Source organism: Aythya fuligula, chromosome 1 (genome assembly GCF_009819795.1).
Source record: "Aythya fuligula isolate bAytFul2 chromosome 1, bAytFul2.pri, whole genome shotgun sequence".
NCBI lineage: Eukaryota > Metazoa > Chordata > Aves > Anseriformes > Anatidae > Aythya > Aythya fuligula.
The window spans coordinates 43,443,304-43,467,972 of NC_045559.1; the positions used below are offsets into that span (position 1 = coordinate 43,443,304).

Below are 24,669 nucleotides of genomic sequence, written 5' to 3' on the forward strand. Positions count from 1 at the left end.
TCCTATTTAACAATTCCATTCACTAAACATACAGTAATTCTATATGTTAATGTTCAATTCTCAAATTATCTATCACAAAAGAAGAAGTATAGAAAGCATTTCAAACCAGATTCAAGCTTATATTTTACAGATATTTGAGCTATTACGATTCAGAGACTGAACAGGACTCCAAGCCTGTGCATTTCGATATGCAAGTCTTAACTAAAAAACAAAACCAAAACTGATTTTAATGAATACCTGAGCTCAAAATGAAAATGAAATCTCATTGAATTCTATAGTATTAGTTTACAGAAACAAAGTGATAAAAACTCTCAGTGAGAAAAATTTTCTACTACCAGGTTCGGTCTTAAGATGTTTAGATGAAAGCTGCTAAAGAAAAGTTACTTCTTAAGACATTTTAAAATCATATCCCTGTAAATTTAAGCAACTACAGATCAGATGTTCATAATAAGTATTCATGTCATCTTAGGAATGACAGCTTCTAAGACATTCTCCATCCCACAAGTAGAAAACCATGGATGAAAGACTTTATAAGAACATACATGGTTATTCTCTTTAGCCTTTGGAAGTGCTAATTTCAAAATAAGCCTATGCACAAAAAATGACAACCATTCACTATGTAGCTTTTCCTAGTTACAAACATATTTTTATTACCAACACAAAATCATCTAGTCTGATCTTCAATGTAAGCAGACCAGTAGATTCTAACGAGCAACTTGTATATAGCTTGTCTTCTAATTAGCAGCATCAGGAATTAAATCTATAAGCCCTTAACGGAAAGGAAATTCACTTTCAGTCTCATGTAATGTATTAAGAAGGGTAACTCCTTAGTACATTGTACCCAGCTAGCCATTAGATTCTGGAAGACGAAAAAAGTACTGTTATCACAAATCTCTTCCCATTCAATGTACTTGGACTGGGAAGTAATTTGATTCTGATCTTCTCCTGAATATACTACAATGACTGAGCCTCAGTCTGCACTGTAGCACAAGTCTTATTGAATGTTTTATCTTTGTACCACTTCTCCAAAACTGTTTCAGGTTACTTCAAAGTACCTTCTGAAGTGTCAAGGAAGAAAACACGTGTGAAGTCACAATTAACTTGGTGATATTATATGCTGCTCAGTCCCTCTAGCTGTTTGCCCCCTTCTATTATACCAAAACGCTTTTACTGTATTACAGTATACACCTGTGATAATTGATTATCTACCACATTCTCACCAGTCCTTCTTTTCAACATCACTATCTGCCAAGATGCATTTCATTCCCCAGGTGATCAGCGTCTCTATAAAATAATGATTTGCCAGAATTCATCTCATCATCCACACACTGCTACTTATTTCCCATGTCTATCAACTTTAAGCACTACAACAACCATTTCACATTTTCTTCCACATCACAGCAACTATATCCATGGGATATCCACAATTGCATCAGATTCAAACTCTGTTCCCAGTCCTTTTGCTGCAGCCTCATTTGCTTCCTCCAGGCACTTTCTGGAGTACCCAAAAGTGCACCACAGCTGGCACAGCTCTTCTGTAGACCCTTTGTGATACCTCTGTGGCCCTTACACAGAACACGGACTGTGTGATTTTTTGTTTGTTTTCCTCTCCATTCAAAGTACCCAAAATTAATGAGAAGGCTGTATAAGAGCCTGTTAGACATCTCGTTTACCATACCAGACTTAAGGTATTGTAGGCTGAGAGACCACAGAAATGCCTCATGAAAGTCATCTTCTTCCTGTTACTCAGCTGTACTAAGAAAAACTGGTATCAGGCTAAAACATTATTATAAAGCATTATGAAAAGCTGCGTACACACCACCACCATGAAACAATAGGTATGTATACCATTCAGATAAATGCATTGCTTTTCTGGTTTGCAGTAGAACAAGGTTTTGATTTGCAGTGATGTTGCCTTTCTTAACTTTACTTAAGTTATGCATGCTTCACAATAGAGAGATCAATAAAAACAGAGGAGTACCTAAAATCTTCTCAATAATTAAATCATTCCCAGTAAGAAAAAAGCACAGCTTGGTAAAGTAGGCTGTCTTTTGGGCAAATAATAGGTTTGCATAGGTTTTAGAAAAAGAGTATTTTCAAAATATTTGTTTTATATTACTTTTTAACTCCAAAGTTCTGCACAAGCTCTTAAATAATTTCTAGTTTATATATCAATGACCTCTCATTCGATTTGACTAAATCCTACAAAATAAAACACATACTTAATCACAAATACTAAAAAAAAAAAAAGCTCTTGCAAATATTAAATATGTCTTGCATTACACTCTAACCACAAGCAATTGAACTCCAGTTTTGCAAACTAACCACAAAGCTTGGCAACAAACATACCGAGATAGCTCTACATGTTAACTCCATCAATATAAATAAATACACAAGAATACAGAAATCTAATCATGCAAGACAGTACTGCATTCCCTGAAAATACAGCCACAGAAAGCCCACCTTTTCTAGTGTTCTTAAAAAAATGACAAAATTGAGTTCTGTTTCACACTACAGACCAACCAGTCTTTTACAGTAAGGATTCCTTCCACCCTGACCCCTGGATTTCGCATCAGCTGGAAATACCTGTTTACTAGCGTGAACTAGTTTCATCAGTATTAGCATTCATACTAGGTAAAGTGTAAACATTAACCTTGTGACTCACTTTCAAATCAAGATATTGTAAGCCTGTTTTCAAAGCATGATAAATATTAATGTCTGATTTAAATGTAAACGCGTTAGATGCATACCTGCACACTGGCTGCTACAACTGGAGACCCTGAGGCAGAAGATGGTCTGTGTGGAGTTGACAATTGTTTAGTAGCACCCTGTGTTCCACTTCCTGCTCCCCCAGACAGACTAGTCCTACTAGCTCCACTTGAGTTAAGGTTACTGCCTCTGCTGGCAGGTACATTCATTCCAACTCCACCCAAATTATTTTTACCAACAGTTCCAGAAGGAGAAGAGTTGGGCAATTTTGAAGAAGCCTGAGGGTTCTTTGCAGGCTGAAGGCCTGAGGTGCGATTAGAGGGCAGCAAATTCATTGTGGGAGACTGCCTGCTGATATTTACACCACTGGTTTGTTTATGAAGGGGGTTGTTGCTGGAGTGACTACTCTGGGAAACTAGTGCACTTGAACTGGAAGAACTGGGTGTTGTTGCAGGCCTGGGGGATGAGGTGGACTTAGATGAAAATTTAGGCGATGCATTGGGCTTGGGTGTCACAGAGGGCTTAGATGCAGTGGGCTTGGGAGAGGCAGCAGGTTTAGGAGAGGCAGCCATGGAGAAGGGAGGCTTGAAACCCTGGGAAGAAACCTGTGACACCATAGCCTTGGCTAAATAGTTACTAGAGGTAGAGGTGCTGGATGTTGTCCGAGAAACCAGTGGGTGAGATACTTGAGAGCCACTTCCAGATGAGGGGTTAGACAAAGGCAGGCGATATACTACAGACTTCTCTTGAGCCTTGATGACTGGTGATGAGCATGTCAGTTTGGGATTACTGCTCAATTTCACCACTGGATTGGTCTGTGATTTACTAATAGTTGCTTGTAAAGGAGATACATATTTCTGCTGTACAGCTGAATGCTGGTGCACCTTTGTCATTTGTGATGCTGAGGAAGAACCTCCTTGAATCTCAGAAGATGATACCAAGATACTAGCATCCTTGGGTCTTTGAGAGGAGGTGGAAATAGCTGCTTGGGTCTTAGAGGAAGAAACATGGGTCTGTGAAGAGGAAGAAGCAGCTTGGATCTGACTTGACCTCTGTAGTCCTTGCTGAAGTAGCTTGGCTGGCAAAGGCTCTAAGGAAACCTTAGGATTTTGAATTGAAGATCCAGCAATAAGGCCTGAAGAGATACCAGTGTGAACTATGTCCTGGGGTTTCTTTGGTACTGGCCCCGTGTGACCAGCAATAAGACTTGATGAATGGGGTGCTTGAGTGGGCTCTACTTTCTTTGAAGTTGCCAGGGGCAACTTGCTCATAATGCTTGCCAGTTTCTCTTCCCTCAGCCCAGGGCGAGGTCTGGATGTTGGTGTCTCTATGGTGGATCCAAGAGGCGATCCCTTGGCACCATTATTGATAACTGCCAGAGCATCAGAAATGGAGTCCAGTGATGGTGGGTGGAAAGAGAGGTCTTCATCCAGTGAGTCATCCAAGCAGATAGTCTCTGGAGCTGGCGTGCAGCTAGAGCTGGCTGGGGTGCAGACAGGTGCGCTGGTACTCAGTGTAGTAGCACAAGTTGAATTGACTGAAGACGTACACGTTTTCTGTTCTTTCTTTGGACTGGAGTCCTGAGAATGAAGAGGTAAGAAAAGACAAGTTTAATAGCCTTTCTGGAATAGATACAAAGTCCTCTTTCGTTTAATACTATTATTCTGTACATTCAGTGGAACCAAGACCTGAAATTTTTTATATTAAGATATAGATATCTAGACGTCAGATACTTGTGTGTTATTTCAATGTTTGTATTTTAAAGTCTAGTGCTGTTGGTCCACATACAAAAGTGCCCCCCACAGTTAAGAATAATCTCTGCTGTGAAGAACAGGATAGTTAATCATTAAGTAAAAATTGCTCCTAGGCTAAGACAACACCTCATCATGTCTAATGAAAACCTCTATCAATTTATGCTATTCTCCCAACCATACATTCTTCCAGTGTTGCCGAATTTAACACAAGCCAAAAGCAAACAAACCACATATTAAAAAAGGGAACTTCAATGGAACTATTTCCTTCTTCATAGTCAATTTTCAAAAAGCTATGTAAGCTTAATATCACAAAGCTATACATAGAAGTGTCTTGTATTACTTAGCTTGGTAATCCGTGCTTTAAACCAATAAGCTCTTACAGCATTTTCCTTAAATTAGCATTTACTAGCTAACCCTTCTGATAGATATTTTTTTCCTGGAACTGAGGCAAGAAACTGTTTGTATCAAATGGCCATATAAAAGTCATTTACCTTCACTTTGGGTTTAGGTGCCAGAATCACCTTCTTCTTTGCCCTAAATCAAAAGAAAGCAGAGGAGATAAATGTGCATCAGAAGACGAAGGACAAGTAATTTTATTTTCAACTGTCACCCTGATTATATCCCAGTAAACTAGAAGGATGACCACTGTGGTCCAGCTTTTATAAAAAAGCATCCTTGAAATAGAAAAAAATAAAGACTCTTAAAATAAAGGGGGGGGGGGGGGGGCAAGCACATGGTTAATCCATTGTTGTCATGTATCATGCAAAATTCACTGAATTGCTGATATAACCTGATGTGTATCAGGTTAAGGTATTTGTTTTGTACTTTCTAAATTTAGAGAAGCTTTAGAGTATGAAGGTGTTTCAGCCTCCTAGAATCCTAGGAGTTTATCTTAACAGAGCTTTATCTAAACTGACAATATCTATAATAGTCTTCAAACAAATCCCAAAGTATCTCCCTTCTCTCCCCTCTGTCCAAAAAGAAATTACGTGAAGATGGGAAGAGATACTATGAACTACAGATATTAGTAAGTTGTCAATACTATACTCACGGAGCAGCAGTGAGGTGATTGTGAACACTCCGACTTTCTTTAAAAAGCATCCTGGAAGAGTGGTAAGAAAAGAAACGTAAGGCGATTCTACAGGGACAGTCAACATATGACCTCCTCATACAAGGGTACTCTTGAATTTTTAGAAGAATCCCTTGATTATCTGTCCCCAAAGTAGCCAGCAAGTAGTTTGTCTGTATTGCTACCATGGTGGAGTTACAGGCATAAACAGAAGAATGCTATGTAAAAAAACAGTTAAGTATGCATACAAAATGTGTGTATCAATGGCCAAGAAGTTTACATAATACAGTATCACCTCCTCCAGCAGGACAGAATAACAACATTTTGAATTCTCTGTCCTCAAGGGCTAAAAGATATTTCAAATTGCAAATTAAGTATTTTTTTTTTTAAGCTCCTCTACATACATGTTTACATGTTGAACACAGGAACACAGGTTTGGGTTTTGCAGATTTTTTTTTTTAAGCTTACTATAGTAAAGTTAGAACACAGGAAACAAGCTTGTGTCTAGTTGTCTTCGGTATTTTGTATAGGCCACTGAGTACCATTTCTGCGACTTTACACTGCATTTACACACGTACTTTTCTACAGAGCCAGCAATACAGCTCCACAAATGGCAGGAGTTGCCACAATAATGTTAGCAACTCCTGCTCTGGGAAGTGAGAACAATTCCTGACCTGAATCTATACTACAGCTTGCTATCCAAATGCAGCTATAAACGGACAGTTAATGAAAACTCACTCCCCCTTTGCTGCTTCCAGGTAGACAAACTAAAATAGACAAGATTTCTCTACATCACTGCCATCATGTTGATCACATCATGAACAGCTGTCTAAACAAGAGCTTTTCACCACTGAAAATACATCCTAGAGAGCTGCAACAATTCTGAAAAAAATCCAGGTATCTACAAACCTCATATCTGTATTACACTGCTCCCCGTCAAAGACTACTGAACGCCTATCTAAAACATCAGAAAACAGAAGGAACTTTCCTCATTACAAGTGTCATGTGCCACTTTCTGGCCTATCTGGCTTTGCCAAAATATTTTCCTCCATGCCTTCTGCCTGGTGCTTTGTCTACTCCTTGATCTTTTTCATTTTGGGGGCATTCTAGACACCAGTAATTTGTGACATTATCCTTAAACGTTTAAGACAAAGCGTAACTGCCACAGGAACAGAAGTCAAAGATACAGTACAAAGAAAGGCAGCAAGAACACGCTTAGAAAACAATCACTCCACTGCATACGTGTATTTAAGCTGTAACAGCTGATGAAAGAGGTCAGGATGAGATTGCCTCTGTGACATGATTTCAAAGTGCTGTTTGACCTGTAAGAAATAAATTTGCTGCAAGCCCACTTGCAAGACCATCTCAAAAGAAAAGAGAAACTCTTGGAATTAAAAGGAAAAAACCTTTCTGTTCTTTTCACTTCTTTTAAACATACACATTTATATCGCAGGCATTTTTAAAAACAGATGTGGAATAAATACACAGCCCACTTATAAATGGGTTATGTTATCTAAAAAGGCTTTGAAATTCTTAAGGATAAAAAAGAATTTATTTAAATCCATGAATATCAGTAAGAGAATCTTAGGAGGCTGAGTATGGAAATTATACACAGACAAGTAATGTGACAGAGCTACACTACAGTTGTGATACACATGAAGAAATGAACTTGGTGCAGTTCAGGCATATCTATACCTCATGCTTCTACAATAAAGAATGCGGAATGTAATACATTAACTTTGGAAAGGCAAGAAAATTTTCCTCTGGTCTGAGCTCACAAAGTTCTAGTACTATAGGCCTACTCTGATTTGTAAGCATTCCCTACGAAATACACCGGCATTTCACGTTAAAAATGACCTACTGATTTTTTTCTCCATTTCACATAGTTTCTTCTTACACAAGGCCATATACAAAGGTTAAAAAATATAAGCCTTCAGCATGATCTCTACCTTAGCATCCCCCCCAAAATAAATGTGAATCCAGCATATGAACAATACATTTTATATTAGGAGTTATCACTGAGACAACAGGAAATATTTGCTTTTCCTTTTTCCATGCACAGCTACCTACAAGTTCTGACAGGTCACTTCCTGAATAGAGAGCAAGGCAGAGTACTCCCCCAGTCAGAAGATCTAGAACCATTTCTGTAGAAATTTGTTTACAATACCATGTTGTAACATCATTTCCCCCAATTACTGATATAGCCTCTGTGTGCAAAGAAAAATACTTTTACTATTGCCTCACAGAAAAAGGATTTAAAAACAGATTTATTTCCTACATACACAATTCATTGAAAATTATTTACTTAGTACACATTGTAGCCAGAATTCTGTTTCTTACATCACATCTTCTGACAAACTTTTCTTTTTGACCAATTCATTTTATTCTGGTCATTGCCTGTTTCAAAGTTGCTTACTACTGCTTGAAACAGGCTTTTAGACAGAAAGCAGGTTGCTTAGGACAGTTGTGCAAAAGCCACCTGAACATGGTGGTCCTGGGCTCCAGCTGGTTCTGTATGAGCAGCTGAGTTGGACCAGAATAGCTCCAGCAGTCCCTTCCAAACTCAGCCATACTGTGAAAGTAGATTGGATCTAAGTAGAAGGTAAAAGCCCTCCCTTAGTGGGTGAGGAGAGGTTTTACCTTCTGCTTTTTTATATTTATTTATTTATTATTATATAGATATATTTATATCACATTGTATTTTGAACCTGTCAGAAGCGAGTCCAGTACTGATGCTGTGAGGTCTTCAAACAAAAAGTTCTTTTGCTTTCACTAACAAATGAGAACATCCACCTTTCTGGCAGAACTGCTGAAAGGAACAATGGTTTATGTTCCAGTTCTAACCATCGAGTTTAACACACTATAAGGAGATGGTTGACACTTGGGCTTTGAGGCCAACAGTTCTGTTGCTTGATTACTATTGCTCCCACTTTATTTTTCCCCCTTTGCACGGTTGTTCTCTTAACAAGTCATTATAGATCAAGTATTAGTTTTCATCAATAAGCTGATTTATTTTGAACTGTAGCATCAATACATGCACATAAATACATGCACAAAATAAGAGCATAACATCTTAAATGTTTTTTAAAATCTAGCCTCGAAGTTCCCACTCATAATTCTGAAGTCTACATCACACTGCATTATCAGACTACTAAAAGCATACTGGCAACGTGGCTTTATCATTTTACATCACAGGAAAAACTCTCCAGTTACCCTTTTCTCCCTCTCAGTATTTCCCTCCAAGGAAGCATCATGGACTATGTTATGAACTTCAGCAAATTAACTATCCAACAGACGATAAAAGCAATAGATCTCCAAGGAAGAGCATCTTTTCAGCTCTTGGGCTTGCAAAGATGACAAATCTAATTTATTAAAAACTTTCATTCTTTTTTTTTTTTTTTTTTTTTTAAATATTCTATTTCCACTGACATTTTAAAGTTTTAAACAACATTAAAGTATACTGTTGAGTCAAACCTATCTCAATAAATAAAGCTCAAGAAACAGTTTAACACCAAAAGGAATAAATATAAAAAAATAGGTATCTTACCTTGCCTGCATCCAGCCTTTAGGCCAAAGTGGTTTCACTTCTGTTTCCATAAAGGTTTTGAGGTAATCTTCAGCAGACTGACTTCTATTTGGCTCTAGCTCATAGCATCCCAGCTTGATCTTAACAAGATTACACAACAGAGACCTGCAAAAAGAAACACGATAGATATATTGAAAGAAACAACCTTTTCAAAAGCTTAGCAAAAAGACTGAGACATGGAAGCACTGATGCTGTATAGCTGCTGTCCACTTGCAGTTGTAGAAAAGAGTTCAACTCCAATCTTTTTTCCCCCAAATAAACTTTACCACTGTATGATCTGCTGCTGTTTCCAACAGACTACATGGCTTACCTCTTTTCAGCCTTCCCACCTCCCCATCGTTTTTAATTAGTTTTACATCTTTGTCATTGCCTCATAACTGAAACATCTTCTTTCACTTTGCTCACTATTACCTTGACCTCGTTTAAGATGGAAAATGTCTGTGATATGAAAGCAAGTGAAATCCACGCTACACTGAATTATTTCAACGGAATATTCTTTCTGACAAGGATGCTGTATTTTACTGTCCTTAAAAGATATAAAAGTGCACACAATTAAGTAACATTGACCCTCCTAAGCCGTGTGAATGAAAAAAAAATTTAAATCTCATCTTTAAGTATGGCTCCCTTCAGGTCAGCCCTAGTTGTACTATTTTATACATACAAATATTTATTCCATTATATATACAATATTCCATGAAGATTGCTTCCCTCTGTCTTAACATACAACATACTATGGATGAAAAAAATTCAATGTGAGAAGCCCACCAGCCCCTTTCAATATTTTTATTTGTTCTAAAATTAAATTAGTAATTTCCCATGCAAGTTCTAAGTTAAAGGGCTCTGGCTGCTTAAAACCCCGCTTAAAATTGCTGAAATCTAGATAATCCCATTTTGCAGTAAAATCTACTCTAAGGAAACAGAGAATTCAGCATTTCATATAAGAATCTATGACGCTCTTCCAAGAACAATTATTTAACACCATCATGTTGTAAAACACACACACACACCTGTATGAAGTCAGTGAAAAACTTTGATGACAAAGGTAGTTTTGTCTCACCTCACTGTGTCATCCCAATGAAACTTCTTTCTGGGCCCCACAACCCTCTTTCCAGGTTTCTCATCATCATCTTCCTCTGATCCATTTTTCTCTCGTTCATCTTCTGCTTGCGACCTATATTTAGAACAATTGTTTACTTTATAGTTGTACTACAGACAAAACATTTAATTAGGAGTGTTGTGTTAAATGTCAGTAAACAAAAAAAAAAAGACCTGTCTTCAGATTCTCATTATACCCTTCCTGAAAGGGTAAACAGCTCATCTTCCCCTCCTCACTGCTTCACAGTCCTCAAAGACAAGCACAAGTGAAAAGGACACACTATATGGATGTTGTCAAGGATGCTGATCTATCTACTAATGCTTCTCCAAGTCTAAAGTCAGCTAACTCTTATGGAAACAACTGCAATATAAAGGAACAAAAGATAATCACGAACTTGGACACACCATCCTCCTACTTCTCCTCCACTAATCCATCACATTGGGTATCTCTGGTATCCTTCTCACAGTTTACAATTTCTTTCCCTCAAGATCTATTTCATTCAGTTAATGGGATTTTTTTTCTGAAGTCCGGTGATAACATCACTTAGATAATACCAGCTACTTTGCACAACTCAGCTTACAGGCACCTGTAAACTGGAGCTGAGTACTTGGCAGAACTCAGAGAATGAATAACATTGAGACAAGCTTCCAGGTAAGCTCTAGAATGGAAATGTACAGACTCCAGAAATACCCACTTGGCATTCTTAGCTTGATTGCGGGCCTGACAATCCTCTTGATATTTGCATAACTGTTCAGGCATGACATTACTGACAGCCAGTTTCAACTTCTGCAGTGGTTCTCTCAAGCGGTCATCCTGTGAAAAAAGAAACACTGAAGTAGTCCTACTAGATGTAATGTAAAGGTCTTCTCAGAAAGTTTCACAGAAATTTTCCCCTCACTCCCAACAGGCAGTATTTCCAGTACTAGCTATTGACTGCAGCTGTACTTGCCCACGTGATACTTGAATCCTGTGAGGTGCAATAGCGTTATAGAAAATGCATATACTTGAAATCTCTCGTACAACTAATGAAATCTTGAGACCAGAAATGATGAAAGATAGGCACAAGGAAACAAGCCACAAATATCCCAAAACATTATGACACAACCTCATTAAATAATCCTTTCTAATAAAAATAGGGAAGAAAACTTGAGGTAAAAAGCAAGATGACTTGACTGATGAGCATTTCAACACTTGTAAATAAGTATCTGATGAATCAAGTTTCCAAAAACCTGTGGTATAAAAATATCTCTGTAATGATGAAAATCTATGTATTGGATCATTATTATTGTCTGTGCATAGATTATTTTTATTAAATGTAATTTACATACCTCAAAAGTAAGGACCATTTATAGAATCATCTCCAAATATTAAGAACTCCAAACATTAAAGTGATATCGTACTATATACTTCCCTACATGTGTTAAATTATCTTCCCACATATTCTAACTTCACATTCTTAATCATAACTGTTTCCTGAGAAGAACTAGGATGCTATGTGCTGTTATACCTTAATGCTTAATTTAGAAATAGCATATGAAACCTTATTCCCTCTAAGCAGGTTGAGATCTCTACATACATGATCATCAGATCCTCTGCAAGATTTAGTCCTGATTCTCATCTAAAGAACCAGGTCAGGATACTTCAAATCACAGATACCTTTTTTTTTTTTTTTTTATTCGAGAGAAACACACATTCTTTGAGGAAAAAGCAACCGCAAATGAGATATAAAGGACTTGTAAGACTTGGTCACAACAGCAGTGTATTTGCACAAATAATATAGGCTGGTCATCTATTATCAATCCACCTTTTTTTTCTTGGCACAAAAATAAATGCAATAGCAATTACAACTTGTCATAACCATGATTGTGGCTTTCTAGTTCTGTTACTTTGATATCTACCCTCTATCCAGCTTTCAAGATGAAAGCATTTCATTCTCAAATAGAAAGGTCTGAAATACTTAAAATATTTGTTCTTTAAGTAGTGACAAGAGCACTCACACAGGAAAAAAAGCATTTATGCTGATCTAGCAAATGCTCCAAAATCTTTTGCTTCATTGCAGACAGTGGGGGCTGTTGCTCTTCTCTTCTGCATTCTTTCCTTACTGTTACATAACTGACTCACACTGGAGCTACTCTCCCCCCCATTACCTGGACATTGAGGTGTAACTTCTTCAGACGCTTTATCAGTGTGTCCTTATTGCATGGCACAAAAGCCTCAAGGTGAGAGTACACTCCATTGCGGATGGCAGGATTTATCTCCTGTAACTGTAGCTCAATACTGACAAACAAACAAGAGACAGCCAACCAGTGAGGTACTCCAAGATGAAGATGACAACTGAACAAAAACCTAAGGAAGCTTTGTATGCATAACAGATTTTAGCTATGCATACCGGAAATAGCAGCTTGGGACACATTTTTAGATATGTTAAACTAAATTTTGAGCAAAGGAGGAAGTCTTAATGGCAAGAAACCACTCGAAAAAGACTTTCAGATACATACTTCCCTGGCAATGTTGAATACTGTGTTTACAAATTGTATTTACTCCCACCATCGCACATCAATCTTGATAAAATTTTGGCTGCTTGTCTTCTAGAGGTTACTTTTTTGTTCCTTAGTATTAAGAGCATAGAACCCTCTATATTAAACGTTTAGTTGAAGAATTACAGAGTAAGAATAGTCAGCATTTTTCTTTATGAAAGCTGAAGATGTTTTGATTTATGAAGATGTGGGACAGGAAGAAAAAATGGCAATTTTGTTGAATTTTACACATGAAGTCAAGGACATAGGGCACTACAAAACACTTTACAGTGGATAAAGACAGACAGATAGTCATGACAGGAGTTGTATTCATATATAAGTCTCTTTAGCTAGTAACTAGCTTAGACTGATCTACCTTCATTGACTTTTAATGGCTTTGTTGGAACAACCTCATTAATACTTCCTCTTCTGTACTTTTCCTTTCACCCCATTTCCAAAAAGGGAAGGTTGTACAGATAAGCACTTACTCCAGCAGAATATTATTCATGTCTTGTGTGAAAAACTTCTTCCTGCCTTCTTCATCAAACATCTTGGCGGCCTGAAAATACAGCAATAAAGAACAAAAGGTTCACGGAGCTCATTTTATCCCCAAAGCATTTGTATCTTTACTTTAACAGCTATATAATTTTCTTGTTTTCTGTTTTTAAACTTGGAAAAAATCTTACTACACTCAGCTATTTAGAAAAGAGATGAGAATTACTATTATATTCAAACAAATACTCCTTGCTCCAGTGCAAGCAATCATTCTATTTAGAAACTGCCTGGATCACTGATGTTAACATACTAGTCTTTTCAATAACCATGGAGAGAAAAAAACAGAAGAGCTGTTCTATTAGCTTAGAGCCAGCAACATCATGATCACTGATGAGTTTAAAAAGAGGAGCATTGCTTGATGCTCTTGCCTGTATGACTCATCAACACTTTCCTACTCTCTTCCTTTGTTTGTCTGTAATGTGCCTTGCCCAGTTACAGCTTTCCAGCTTTCTTAGATCCATCTCAACCCTGCAATTTCTACACAATTCCCTTGCATCATCCCTCTATTCTGGTGCTGTCCAGCATACTCTCTATCTTTAGACTAGGAGTGAAAACTGGAAAACCTCTGTTCCACTAACTCTTTTGTATTCCTCTCTGGTCTTTTCCTGACTCACGAAATTAAAAAAAAAAAAAAAAAAAGATTATTCCTACACATACTTTTTTTTTTTTTTTTTTTTTTTGAAGATTTCCCTGGTCTCTCAGGAATGCCCATGCAGAATCACTGTCTTTGCTCCTATCACTTATATTTTCCACAAACCATGACAGCTCATGTGAAAAAGCCAAGTCAATTCCCTGCACTGCTCAACAATTCAACAAAAATCAGTAAAATCTCCTCTCCAGTGTCACTTCACTCTGCAGATTTATGAAAGTCAAAAGAATGAACACTGAGAAGCTTGTTGTCTTAAGATATTCTAGCACTGGGATGAGAGCGTATTTGAAGGGCTTGAAAAGGATATTCATGCAAAAATGTATGCAAGTGTGGTATTATCATATCAACTGACAAACATTAGAGGCAGTCAACATGCTATGTGACAGAATATTCAAATTAAAAAGGCTCTTTAATCTGGTCTTTAAGAATTTTGTTATCAACTTGTAACAACATAGCTAAAAAACTACAAATTCAAGCATTAACTTGACCACATTCCTTTATTACTATTAAATATTTACTCTTCTTATTCTCTGTTAATTTCAAAAATACATGGGTCATTTAAGTATTTTCTAGGAATGTAAACTCTATACTGCATAGGGAAACAGGGGTCTGTTACTCCATCCAGAAACTGTAAGGTAACCAAACGTCTTGAATGCTTTACCATCTCAGTCATGAACATATACCAGAGTTTTTTTTAGTTCCTGTAAGTACTGCACTCCGCTCACTACTTTCTACTGTACAGTCAGCTGCTGAGGGGATGGTACTATCTGTTTTAAGATTACTGAAGGATTTGCTCTGCTAAAAAAATAAGAAAGGTTATAGATGTTTACAAGTGATAAAGATACCAAAAAGACAAGTTTGAAAGTATTAAATCCAGTGTCTTTAAGGATAATTAAAACAAGGATTATTACCTTATGGTTTATATAAAAGTGGAAGGAAAGATGCTTTGACATTTCTCTCCCAGGGAGATCTTAAAGCTAATTTCATCATTAAGCTATTATACTAAACGGTGTTGCTGGTCTTTGAAGCAAACTACACCAGACTCAAGAAACACATTGCTATCATTTTTTTTGTTGTTGTTCCACAGACAGATTATTTTGACAGCTACCATCACAATAGAAAGTAGCATATCCATTACTTCCCTCCTTGTGTGCAATGTTGTCTGTAGTTCAGAATTGCACACTGAGGGGACCAGAAGACAAGAGCAGGTCAGGAAGTGTTCATTATATACAATCAGTGGCTTTCTAATTTATTTATTTACTTTTAATCTTATCTAGATACCTAACAACTTCATTCATGGAACTGACTTTAGTCTACAGATTCTTAATTTTCTTTGCATTAAAGAGCACTAAAAGTATGAGCCTGATAAGTGTCTGGAAAAAACTGTACAGGAGCCATTTTTCTTTTTTCTCCTTTCTAAAAAGATTTTCTCCCTCACCGGTAACGTCTGTTGATGGCAATCTGATAAGGAAGTTGCAACCCTTAAGTCATTACAGTCTAGTTCTTCCCCAAATCTATGTGTAGACTTGCTCTGCTCACCAAGGGCTAAACTTTCAGAAAACATGCTCAAAAGTATAAGACTGTAGAATTAGGTTTTCCAAGAACCACTGAATTAAAGCTTTTTTTTTTTTTTTTTTTTTCCAACTGCATGGGTTTTTTATTTATTTTAAAAAGCATTGAAGCAGCATGAACTTTGGGAAGGCCACTAACAAACACTTCCTTGTTCTTGGTCTAATCCAATTCTACTGCTGTTTTGCTAGAAAGCTATTGCTCATTCACAGTAAAGAATCTGAAAATTCAAAAGGTAGGCAAAATCATCTGATTTCAGAGAATACTAATCCTTGTCTATATTTAGACAAGTACATTTTAAAACATCTAACAACACTACAAAACATTTGCATACACCTAAGATAAGCATTATGGTTATCATTAAGTGGTAGCAAAGCAAGCTCTGCTACTGTTTAACTATTTTAATGGAAAAAAAAGTTCAACTACTACTTCAAAACTTATTCTGAGTAAGGAAAAGCTTAATAGATAAAATCAGAATCTGAACAATCAAACAACAAATTTATTCTCAACTTAAGATAACATCCACAACTGAAACAAGGAGCATATAATACCTTATCAGCTCTGACCCCTTTCAATAAGCTGTAGGAATGTTTGTAAGCTGGGAATTTAATACTTTTTATTAGTATTTGAGAAGTTTGGGCTCCATTCCAACCTTCCAAAAGAATATATTATTTTTCTCCTTTTGAACTGTCAAGTTAACATCATTTTGTGTTACAAAGGCAGAATTTCAGACTGACATTAGATCACAAGCTGCAATAGTATTTTGGGTTTTTTCAAACTAATTGAGGAAGCACAAATTCATTTTACTGACTAATAATTCAATTTAAAATAACACTGATATTCCCATTCTGGAAAAAACATCACAAGTTCTTGTACATGCAAGATATAGGAGAAAACCTCGTCTCCTCTGAAATAAACACTGCTTCAACAATTGACCTGCATCATCTATGCCCATTTTCAGGAGTATAAATACAACCATTAAGACTGACATTAAGATCAATTCTACATTTTTTTTTAGCATTTCAACCAGCAATTCAATGATAGTAACTCAGACCCTAGTAATTCTTCCTCATTATCTCAGATCCTTCAATGCATTCCCTCATCATTGAGTTCATACTTACTGTTCGAAGGTCTCCAATGCGCTTTTCAAGTAGCATAGGCAGACCTTCTGGGAGGGCAGGCACCTGCTTGGGTGTCATGACCTGAGAGGTGTAGGTTGCCTGAGTGACATTTCCATTTTCTCCTGACAGCTCAGATACTGGGCTGCCATCAGAAGTGCCATCAAGCAACTTGTCAAAGTCAATGTCTCCCAACATCTCCAGGGCACTTTCAGCTTCTTGCAGGAGCTCACGTTCATTTGTGCTACCAAAAATGGAGAGGACAGGATCGTTGATCCTAAGATTCAAGTCAGAGATATCATTTCCTGCACTGAGAGAGGAAGAAGGAATTTTACTAGGGGTAGAAGTTGCAATAGTCACTGGAGGTTTTGGACTAGATTCCTTCTTCCTCATGGCTTCCTTCTCCTTTTGAAATTTACGGATCATGGCAGCCAGAGAGAGTGAGTCTTTATAAAATTTCTTTTTCTTCTTTTCAGACTTGTGTGAATTTAAGGCCATTACTCTGTAGAGGAAAAAAATATTTCTTTAGAATGCATGTGACTGTTAAAGGTGACAATAGCCTTGAAAAATTTGGGAGTTTAGTACAATTAAAAAGTTAGCAACAGGAAACAAGTACTTTGTGTTTCCATCTTCAGACTCTTGTACCAATCATCTCAAACCCTTGCTTGTCATGTGATGTCATGTTCAACAGATTTTTTTTTGTGGGCACACTAAGTTTAGAGTAAATGAGATTTACCTTAATGTACGCAAGACTTCAATTGTGGAGAAGTTGGCACAGTTGTTAAACTTATGGGTACACTAAAACACTTAGAACTTGCCTCTCTAACTGAAGAACAAGTGGCAGGTTGCTTTAAGTTTAGACACACTGCATATGTTAAAGTAATTCTCTTCACCGCTAAGAATTTTGACATGCAGGGTCAACATTCATATGCTACTCAACTGAGCATCTCCCCCCAGTTCATCACCTTAATAAAAAAATGCTATCAACAAATTTTCGATACCAACTTGAATATTCGTAATAAGACAACTTTCACTCAAGGACAGTTTTTCAGAAGCCAGTTAAAAACCCATCATCTTAATCCTTCCATGCTAACCTCAGAATACCTTTGAGTGTTTTCCTGTGTTAAGAAACACATAGAATAATCAAGGTATGTTTACAGTTTCCCAGAATAAAAACCTAGGGATAAGAAATTAATTTTCGTTAGAAGGCGGAGAAGATAGATGCAATTCTTACTGTCAGAAAACTGTGGGTAGGACAATGATGGATAATGTTATTCATAGAATCAACATTTCCATGTTTTCCATAATTCATCTTTCCTTGTTTAACTCTTCATTCAGAATTTTAGGGGAGAAGAAAGTTAGTTCATAGGATTTACTTAAGAAAAAAAAAAATTCAAAATCAAAACCTGTTAGCTACTAAATATAGCTTAACATTACAGTATCCTGAACAGCGATGATAAACTTGCTACCACATGCAATCTCAAAACCAAACTTAATACGCAATTCTAGAGTTCATCTGAAGAAAGGAACCTACCCCAGCTGCTTAGGAACTTTCATTTTCCGAGGCTTCTTCTCCTTTTCCGTCCCTTCATCTTTCCGCTTGCGCTTCTTCATTCCACGATCTTCGCTTTCTTTTAACTTTGCTATCTACAGAACAGATTAAACGAAGGACAATGATTCTTCTATCCTAAAGCACTTCTACAGCAAAAAAAAACTTTCATTTTCCTTACATTTTCCAATTTGGAGTCAGGAAAAATATCCTGATGTGTGTAAAGGCAAACAGTATGTCTGCATTTACAGCAGCAATTACATTTACTGACAATTCTGTCATCAGTTTAAAAAAAAAGTTACTGAATTCAGCGTTCTCAGTAAGAAGAATACTTGGAGGCATAGGCAGACTGATACCCAGCCAGCGTGAGCAGCAGCCACCTGGGAAAACCGAACTTGCCCTTTTGCTACCAATTTCACTGAAAAATACAATGTAGTATTGTATGGAATATATTTTTCACTAATTTACATCAGCAGTTTCCCCTCCAAACTTCTTGCCCATCCCTAGCTTACTTGCTGAAGCAGAGTGGGAAGGCAGAGTAGGGAAAAAGAATCTTCAAACAGTGCTAGCATTATGCAGCAACAGTTGAAACGCTGCTGTGTTATCAATGCTGTGTTAGTTACAAATCCAAATCACAGCACCATACGGGTTGCTATGAAAAAAGTTAAGCATACAGAACAGTAAGCTGTTTGTGAAAGACAGCACACGTACTTTTAACACAGCTACTCCCATGTTCTGATTTTATTTTAACAGGTACTTTGCTTTAAGTGTTATGCTGAATATTAGGAACAATTTCAAATCCTTTTTTTTTTTTTTTCCTGCAGAATTACAGAAGTAGTTAGAGAACTTACGTTTTCATCATATGTAATTAAATTCTTATAAAATTTAGGAATCAACTGTCACTTATTTAAGATGGATAGACACAACTTGCATGCCTGCCTCAACAAGAAGTTAGACTTCAGTCTTCAACAACTGAACAACCTGTGGATGTCAGGAGTTATTTCCTAACTGTTTATACAACATCCACAAAAGAGAGATTGTCATAAAAAAGTATTGCGTATCAGTCTGCTTTCAGTCTCTTCATTTGAGACATCCTAAGCATATCAAATATTCCTGAGTGTCCACTAAGTTTTAAGTGCTGTATAAAAAGCATAATTAAAATCTCTCACTTTAGGTGGCCTATGCTTCTTATCTTCTGCGAAGTCTTCATCCTCTGAGTCAGATGCCTGGCGGAACTGCAGTGTACCAGTGTTGATATAAAACCCTCCATATTTGGTTGTCAGGGATGCAGGAACCAATTCATCATACTAGACAGGGAAAAAGAAAATGAGTTTATCATCATCTCTTAATAAAATGAACATGCAGTTCACTTACCAGTTCCTATCCATGAAAAATTATACAGAAGTTTAATGAAAAACCTATTGGCTAGTGCTTAGAACTCTAATATCATCAAATCACCTTTGTACTTCCAAAATAATGCCTTTTTCTTGGAAGTAAAGATTTCAGCATTAAGAAAAACTGCTTTCTGAAGGAAGTGAGGATGGGCACAGAGGCTGCTTCTCCTGAGGAAAATGCCTTTCAACATTTTTTTCCAAAATTCTTTCTCTGACAGCACGTTAAGTTATACTAAAGGTTAAACCATGTGACACCTCAGCTATATGAACAATGATATACCACCTGCCTACAAAGCAATTTCACTATTTACGAGTTGTTTTTGTCCTGACACTAGGCAGGTACATTGCTAATTAGCTCTGTCTACTACAGCCTTACAGGCATACCAGTGACATCATTGGTCTAATACAAGTTTTGTGAAAACAATGCCTCTATCGATTTTAAATAGTAGTTTCATAACTTTTATTGAATGTCCTTCAATTTTATCAGAAAACGTATAGCTCAAACGAATAATACCTTCTGATACTCACACGCTCGTCTCACAGACCTTTAAGTTATCTGAAAAAGATAGCTCTGAACTTATTTCCAGAGCTTATTTCTCACATTTTCAAGAAAATACATCAATCTGAACCACCACCATTTTGCAATGGAAGTAGCCTAACCTATGTCAAAATTTTATGAAATCGAATGTTATATCCAGGAAATAAGACTGACACAGTAGAGGTGCTTAAAACAAGCATAAAAAAGTCCTCAGACATGCTTTTTTTTTTTTTCCTTTGAAAGCCACAGTAAAGCTCATCCTTTTCCTGATTTTTATTAATATGAGAACTCTGCAGTGCATTTGACACACAGACTATTCCAACACACTTAACATTTCTTATCAACTCTAACCATAGTGCCTGCTCGAAAACCTGTTTCTCGTACAAAGTTCTGTAGTTTTCTTTTGTCAGGGATAGCATTTTTAACATAACAAGCATAGCCACAGTATCTTCGAGTTTATTTCCAATTTTTAATGTTGAACATGACATCCCCTCTTCTATAAATACTACAATGTCAGGACTTGCTTTGTTGAAAGTCAAATGTATTTTTATTCTGTTTAGACAGTTAAAGCCACAAGAAGTTTCAACCTCTTCTAAGCACTACTTTGTATAGTACTTAGCCAAGTTAGGATTACAAAGTTGTATCAAAAATATTGAAGTCAAAGACATAGTATACGTAGTCAATATTAAGTAAAGTGGAGGATAGGATTAATTATATTTCTCAACTCGCAGCATCTTCAGATTACAACATTTTCCTCCAGGTATTATAAAAAAGAAATCTGTCAATCTCTATGAAATATATTTTTAACAGCAAAGTTTTGAAAAAGCTGAAAAATGAATAGATATATTCAAGTTTTATGCTAAGTATCAAAAAAGCAAGCCACAACGGTGTTTCAAAGCAAACTGTGGGAAGGTTGCCTTGACAATGTCGCTATCAGCACGTTGAAGGTCAAAGTTGCCCTGAACTACTCCAAATTCTAACTACTGGACTTGGTTTTCAAATACTGAAAATGGTAAAAGGGTGAGCTTAATAAACAACAAATAATTCTGGAAGCTATGGTCTGTTAAGAAGAATAAGAAGAGAATGCCTGAGACAAAGCTGCCAGCAAAGATAAAGAGGAAGCATTTTCAGGACCTACAAAGAGTTATAAAATACCAAAAAGATACAATAACAATGCAATGACTAAATCAATTTCTGTCCTTCTTCTGAAAGAAAGGGTAAGAGCATGACACACCTTAGATGTACACACTCTGGCAGAGGAAAAGGCCTATTCTGAATTACAGCTGCAAGCAATAAACATTTGGTAGCAAGGCCAAATGATTAACAATTAAGTAGGATACTCAAGAAGGCAACAATGTGCTTGTTATTTTGAGGCTTGAACCAGCAGGCCTTCCACTGCATGCCTGTTAAGGCACAATACCTGCCAGAATTCAACAGGTTGAAAAAATTAGTAGGTCAAGTACACACAGTTTTAACTGAAGATCTGAGATCACTTACAGGAAGGGAACACACACAGTGTGAAGCACAATCAGCTACCAGGTTAGTTCATTTCCCCTGTACACGAAAGTATACTGAAGATAATAATAGAGATACGCTTTAAGAACTAAAAAGCCCAGGCTACCAAAAACATTAAGAAAAAAGTTATCCAGAAAAGGAAAACAGTTAAACACTTAAACAAGCAAGCTGGGTAGAACAGCCTCAACTGGAGACATACGTGAATTTGATCTGAGTAAGTGATTAGAAATTTCAATGAGTCATCGTCTTTTATCTTCTTGGAATGGAAGACTTAACATGCAGAAGAGGAAGGTAAAGAGAAACGAAAAGCAATGACAGAATCTATGGAATACCCTGAGATCACATGAGAAACTAGTACAAAAAAGCAAGAGACTTAATTGGATAAACTGAAAGCAAAGTGATTTAGTTATGGACTTGCCATTCATCTAAGAGACCAGGAGAATCATGAAAAGTAGAAGGTGCAAAGTAAACTGAAGAGTGGAGGCTAGTTAAGAACTTCAGAGAAATCTGATGTTTTTCCACAGGCTCTCAGAACCAGCTTCATTAAGTACAAGGAGATGAAAGAGAGAGAAAATAAGTGATTATCCACAGTACTTAACAGAGCAGGCATTTCCCTTTTGAGCTGACAGGGCACAAACTGAATTGGTGAGGTTGGGGCCATATGGGATCAAACCAGAAGAATACACTAGTTGCCAAGTTTGGAGGAGAAAGCACACAGTCAAAGCTGGGACCATTATTGTAAGAAGAACAAATGCAGGGGAACAAAGTAAAGACTTGGCTGCAGAGCAGTAAAGGAAGCCCTGGAGAACATAAAAGTAAGGATTAAAGACAGTCCACAAGTGAGAAAGCCATGAATTGCTGCAGATCATTAGTATGACCAACATGCTACATGGCACAGATCCATAGGAACAAGTCAAATGAATTCTGTCTTTGCAGTTAATATACAGATGAACAAACTTCCATAACAGCCAGCAGCAAACAAGGTCAGCAAGATGTGGAAATGCAGCTTATCAACTGAGGTTTTCAACAGCTTCTGCTGAGGACTATGGATTTAATCTGACTTTCAAAGACCTTTTTGATATTCAGCTCTCCTTAACCCTTGACAGAATTTACTTCTATCAAATTTTGAGTTTTCCTCAACCTACTGAATGAGGTATAACTTACAACTTTACATTTTATTTTGTTTCCAACCTACCTACCTAAAAGGGAGTCCTACAGACCACAACATACCTCGTATCTCGCCAACATAACTCATTTCTTATTGCCCTAACTGAAGAGAAAATTTGAATGATTGGCAACAGCTAGATTAAACTTCATTTTTAAGTTTCTTCAGGATTTTCAGTTAAACAGCATGCAGCTTCTGCAACTTCTGAATCTTCTGATGAAATCATTTCAAGACTTTTGCTTTCAATTAGCTTTTTCTGTGCATGAAATCAGAGGATGCTCTTCTCTGATCCTATTACTTAAGGAAAATGGTTTAACCCCTTTCCAGTGGTCTAATCTTTCTTAGACATTCCAAGAGTACTGCATCCAGGTCCGGGGCCCCCAGCACAAGACAGATGTAGATCTGTTAGAATGGGTCCAGAGGAAGGCCACAAAATTGAACAGAGGGCTTAAGCATTTCTCATATAAAGAAAGGCTGAGAGAGATACACTCAACCTAAACATAAGGCTCTGTGGTAACCTTATTGCAGCTTTTCAATACTTACAGGGAGATGGAGAACAATTTTTTGCTTAGTCGGATAACGACAGGACAAGGGGGAATGGTTTTAAACTAAAAGAGGGGGAGATTTAGACTAGAAGTTAGGAGGAAATCCTTCACTCAGAGGGTGGTGAGGCACTGGAACAGGTTGCCCAGAGGAGCTGTGGATGCCCCATCCCTGGAGGTGTTCAAGGCCAGGTTGGACAAGGCCTTGACCAACCTGATCTAGTGGGTGGCATCCCTGCCCATGGCAGGAGGGTTGGAAGTAGATGATATTTAAAGTCCCTTCCAACCTGAGCCATTCTGTGATTCATATGACCCTATGATATATTTTCAGACAAAAACAGTACTATCTTCTAGAAAAACAACATAATAGAATATGTAATGTAATCTTGAACAAGGTTAAGGGTGAACAATCCATTGCTTTTCTAACCCATGATGATATCAAAAACAAGCAGGAAGAACTTTCTAATGCTAAAGAAGGGTCCTCTTCCACAAGGTATAGTTAAGAAGTTTTTTGTTTGTTTAAAATCCTGGGACAAAGGACAGCTGGCAAAGCACAACAGAATAAGGCATAACAGACTATTAAATAAAGATTAACACAAGGCTCAGGATAGCCTAGTGTACAATAGTCTTCTAGAATACCCCTAGCTATTAGCAGTAGTTAGTATATTGTAATCTGTCAGCCTAGCTTGAGTCAAGTATCAATGTATTATACATTGCCCTATTTTGTTCTTCCCCCAACCACCTTTGGTATTCTTCCACCAAGTACCAGAGTCAGGCTAATAGCCTAATTGACCTTCAGTACCCAAGAAGAAAGTCTTATTGCCTTGAAAATATTTCAGCCTAAGTTATAAAATGCATGGCCACTCATGTGACTACCTTTATCTGTTCAACGTGGTTCCTTCTGAGATTGAGCTCTGACACACACTGCATATTTAGCTGTAATAAAAACACTTAACTGTACTTTCAGTGTAATGTTTAACCCCTCCAGCTTTCATGTTTCGGAATTGCTAGAACACTATTGAAAAGTTACGCTCTCCTTTCCCATTCATTTACCATGAACGTGACTTGCCACTTACAACACTTCAGACAAGTGCTCTTATCAAAGACCTATGATTTTGGCAAGTTAAAAACTGCTTTATATTACAGTAATAGCTATGTTTGTATGTTTTTTTCCAAAACACTCAACTTCCTTGTACTGCTTAATAATGAAGATGAGTTGATGCTTGACCAGTATCTACTCCTCCAGGAGTTCCAATTACCATGAAAAGAAACTTTGTGCTTTTCAAAAAAAAAATCAAGTTTGACCAAAAAAAGAAAAAAAAAAGTACTGTACCTATTAGCAATA

At 37.1% G+C, this 24,669-nt stretch overlaps 1 protein-coding gene across 1 annotated transcript in view; it reads right to left on the minus strand.

Moving 5' to 3' along the window:
- UBN2 (ubinuclein 2) overlaps nucleotides 1-24,669 on the minus strand; it is a 45,775-nt gene that overhangs the window by 3,760 nt on the left and 17,346 nt on the right. Inside the window, exons 4-14 of the mRNA XM_032191379.1 lie at nucleotides 19,340-19,477; nucleotides 18,156-18,268; nucleotides 16,625-17,123; nucleotides 13,219-13,289; nucleotides 12,362-12,491; nucleotides 10,909-11,027; nucleotides 10,176-10,289; nucleotides 9,080-9,223; nucleotides 5,515-5,565; nucleotides 4,955-4,997; nucleotides 2,751-4,289 (exon numbers count right to left, since the gene is read on the minus strand). Coding sequence (XP_032047270.1) covers nucleotides 2,751-4,289; nucleotides 4,955-4,997; nucleotides 5,515-5,565; nucleotides 9,080-9,223; nucleotides 10,176-10,289; nucleotides 10,909-11,027; nucleotides 12,362-12,491; nucleotides 13,219-13,289; nucleotides 16,625-17,123; nucleotides 18,156-18,268; nucleotides 19,340-19,477 — 2,961 coding nt within the window. The remainder of the gene's footprint in view (nucleotides 1-2,750; nucleotides 4,290-4,954; nucleotides 4,998-5,514; nucleotides 5,566-9,079; nucleotides 9,224-10,175; nucleotides 10,290-10,908; nucleotides 11,028-12,361; nucleotides 12,492-13,218; nucleotides 13,290-16,624; nucleotides 17,124-18,155; nucleotides 18,269-19,339; nucleotides 19,478-24,669) is intronic.